Below are 2500 nucleotides of genomic sequence, written 5' to 3'. Positions count from 1 at the left end.
AGAGCTTGAGAGATGTGGTAGATGAACGTGTCTGTTGGGCCTGAATGAGATTACATAACTAACTAGTTAAGAAGAGTACTGTAGAATTATAGGCAGTGTATATGATAGGAAAGTAAGTCAGTTTGTCTGATGTATAAGCTAGATACTTTCAGAGGAACAAAGGATATTGTTGTAGATTAGGTAGTGTGTCTTTAAGTCAGAGGGTATGGAGGTAGCTAGTTTATAGGACTAGAGGCTGTTGTAGTAGCTATAGAATAAGTAGTGTGAATGAGGAAGCAGTGTGTCTGTAAGCCAGAGGTTGTAAAGTATTAGTAATTTATTGACAAATGCTCATGTAGCCTTCTTCTGGATGTTTCCTACAATGCTTGTATGGTGTCTAACAGTATTAACATCATGTATATATATTGCGAATATTATCTGAGTTTTATAGATGTTTAGTAACAAATCAGTGCTGAAGTATTTTCTGATTCTGAATAGAAAGCCTTGTCTTTGAGATGCAGAACACCAGCAAAGATCATCTCTTGTCTTAGAGATGCAGTTTTGTTATGTAAGTGGGATCACCATCAAAAGTCATCTCATGTATTTGAGATGCAGTTTTAATTGTTATGTAAGTTGAAATTAGCAGCAAAAATTATCAATCTAAATTTTCTCTTTAACTAATTACCACCACCACTACTACTATTAGTTGTACAATTAGTCTGTGATGATCTCCACTTTTGTATATATAAGTACAGTTTAATGTTTGGTTGATTAACATGTTTAGTAACTCTATAGTTGGCAAGGTCTAGAGTCAAAGTAACTCAGATGGTTTTGTGTGTTGTTCATAATAGGTTAGGTACAAGATTCAGACCATCATAAGCACTGTCTTTACAGCATTATATGCCCCTGGGTAAAGCAATGCACCAGGGTTTATAGATTTTATTAACTGGCAGCAATCTACCACAAATATAAATTAGTATAAGGCTATCTGGACATTTTCCCAATGTGCTTATACTTAGGACAACACTATTACACACACATACACATCATAACCATTGTCATGCATGCTATACCTACCTTCACACTACTACAGCCATTGTCATGCTACCACTATGACCATCACTACCACAGTAACCATCACTGTATACTTCAACCACCATCCTATCTCTACACCTATCTTGACAGTTATCACTTCAACCAGCATCACAGCTACTGTCACATCAACTCATACGTCAGCACATCGCCAGCACCCTGCCATCACTCTACCTCCACCGCCATATACTGTCATAACCACCATCATAGCCATCCTCACTATAAACCCTGTTGCTGTCTGTTCTACAGGTTAACACCCACCACACACCCATCTACTCTGAAAGTAGTGAGTACAGCTCAATCCAAAAGACTCGAAACCCATCTATTCTCTTCTTCTCTTCAATATATTTCCACTACTTCGTCTTTTGTTCAGTCAATTCTGTATTTACTTCTGTCCATTTTGTCCATCTCTTTAACACATTTAACACAAACAATCTTTTCTCATGTTTTATTTCTTGTATACATTTCAGCCAAGTGTCATGGCTTGCTGCCAATTAGGTGATGTTTCCATTTTAATAATTTCAACTGCTAAACATTTTTTTTTTTTAATCCTTAAAATCTAATTTAATGAGATATTGAGAATCTTTAGAGATAAGTCTAAATTTTCCCTTGAACTAATTATCACCTCTACTACTAGTAGTACCACTACTATTAATCTGTGATGACCTCCACTTATATTAGTACAGATTAATGTTTAGTTTATTAACCTCTTTAGTAACTCGAGAGCTGGCATGCCTTAGCTTTTCACTTCATTCTCACTCTGGCTGATCTTTGACAAGCTTTTATGAATAGCCTTTAGTTCTTGTTTCTCTAAACATTTCCTTAGATATCATTCTGATTTTCTGGCTGGAATTGTGATGATCTCAGCAAATGTTCAAGTCAATAATGTTGACTTCATTCTCAACATTAGTTGTTATTGTCGTTGGGAGGTTTAACAGCTATTTCTAGCATGTCTTGGCTCCATCAGCTTCAGTTTGGTGTGAAGTGTCATTTTCTTAATTTAGTTCTATGCCTGAAGATTTCTCCAGCTAATATTTAATTCATCAACTATAGCGAAGTAGTTAGATAATTTATCTATCTACTGCAGTTCTTGACTAGATTGCTTCATTGTGTCATGTTTATGAACTCTTGTTTGTGAGTTCAAATCCTGCTATGGCTGATTTTCACTTTTTATCTGTTTTGCATGAGAAAATAAAAACAGTACCAATGACATAACTAAATACACCTGATCCTCTCTTTCTTCTTTCTCTCTCTCTCTCTCCTCTCTCTCTCTGTTTCCTCTCTCTCTCTCTCTCCTTTTCCTTTTACTCTCTCCCTGTCTGGCATTGACTTTGTGCCTAGTCAGCAGAATTCAGTATTTACCACCTGAGACCTAAATAGCACCAACCACTTCACAGAGCGTACTGGATGCATTTTCTTTTTTTTTTTT

General features: G+C 36.1%; 1 protein-coding gene across 5 annotated transcripts in view; it reads left to right on the top strand.

The window, feature by feature from the left end:
• Positions 1-2500, top strand: part of LOC106884027 (nischarin) — a 71565-nt gene that overhangs the window by 54053 nt on the left and 15012 nt on the right. For 2 of the 5 annotated variants that reach the window (XM_014935210.2, XM_014935241.2), the window contains exon 15: positions 1542-1569. The exons of the other annotated variants lie outside the window; for them this stretch is intronic. In XM_014935210.2, the coding sequence (XP_014790696.1) occupies positions 1542-1569 (28 nt within the window). The remainder of the gene's footprint in view (positions 1-1541; positions 1570-2500) is intronic. 5 annotated transcript variants of the gene reach the window in all.

This window comes from Octopus bimaculoides, chromosome 3 (genome assembly GCF_001194135.2).
Source record: "Octopus bimaculoides isolate UCB-OBI-ISO-001 chromosome 3, ASM119413v2, whole genome shotgun sequence".
NCBI classification, from domain to species: Eukaryota; Metazoa; Mollusca; class Cephalopoda; order Octopoda; family Octopodidae; genus Octopus; species Octopus bimaculoides.
This window is presented reverse-complemented; position numbering and strand designations above follow the sequence as displayed.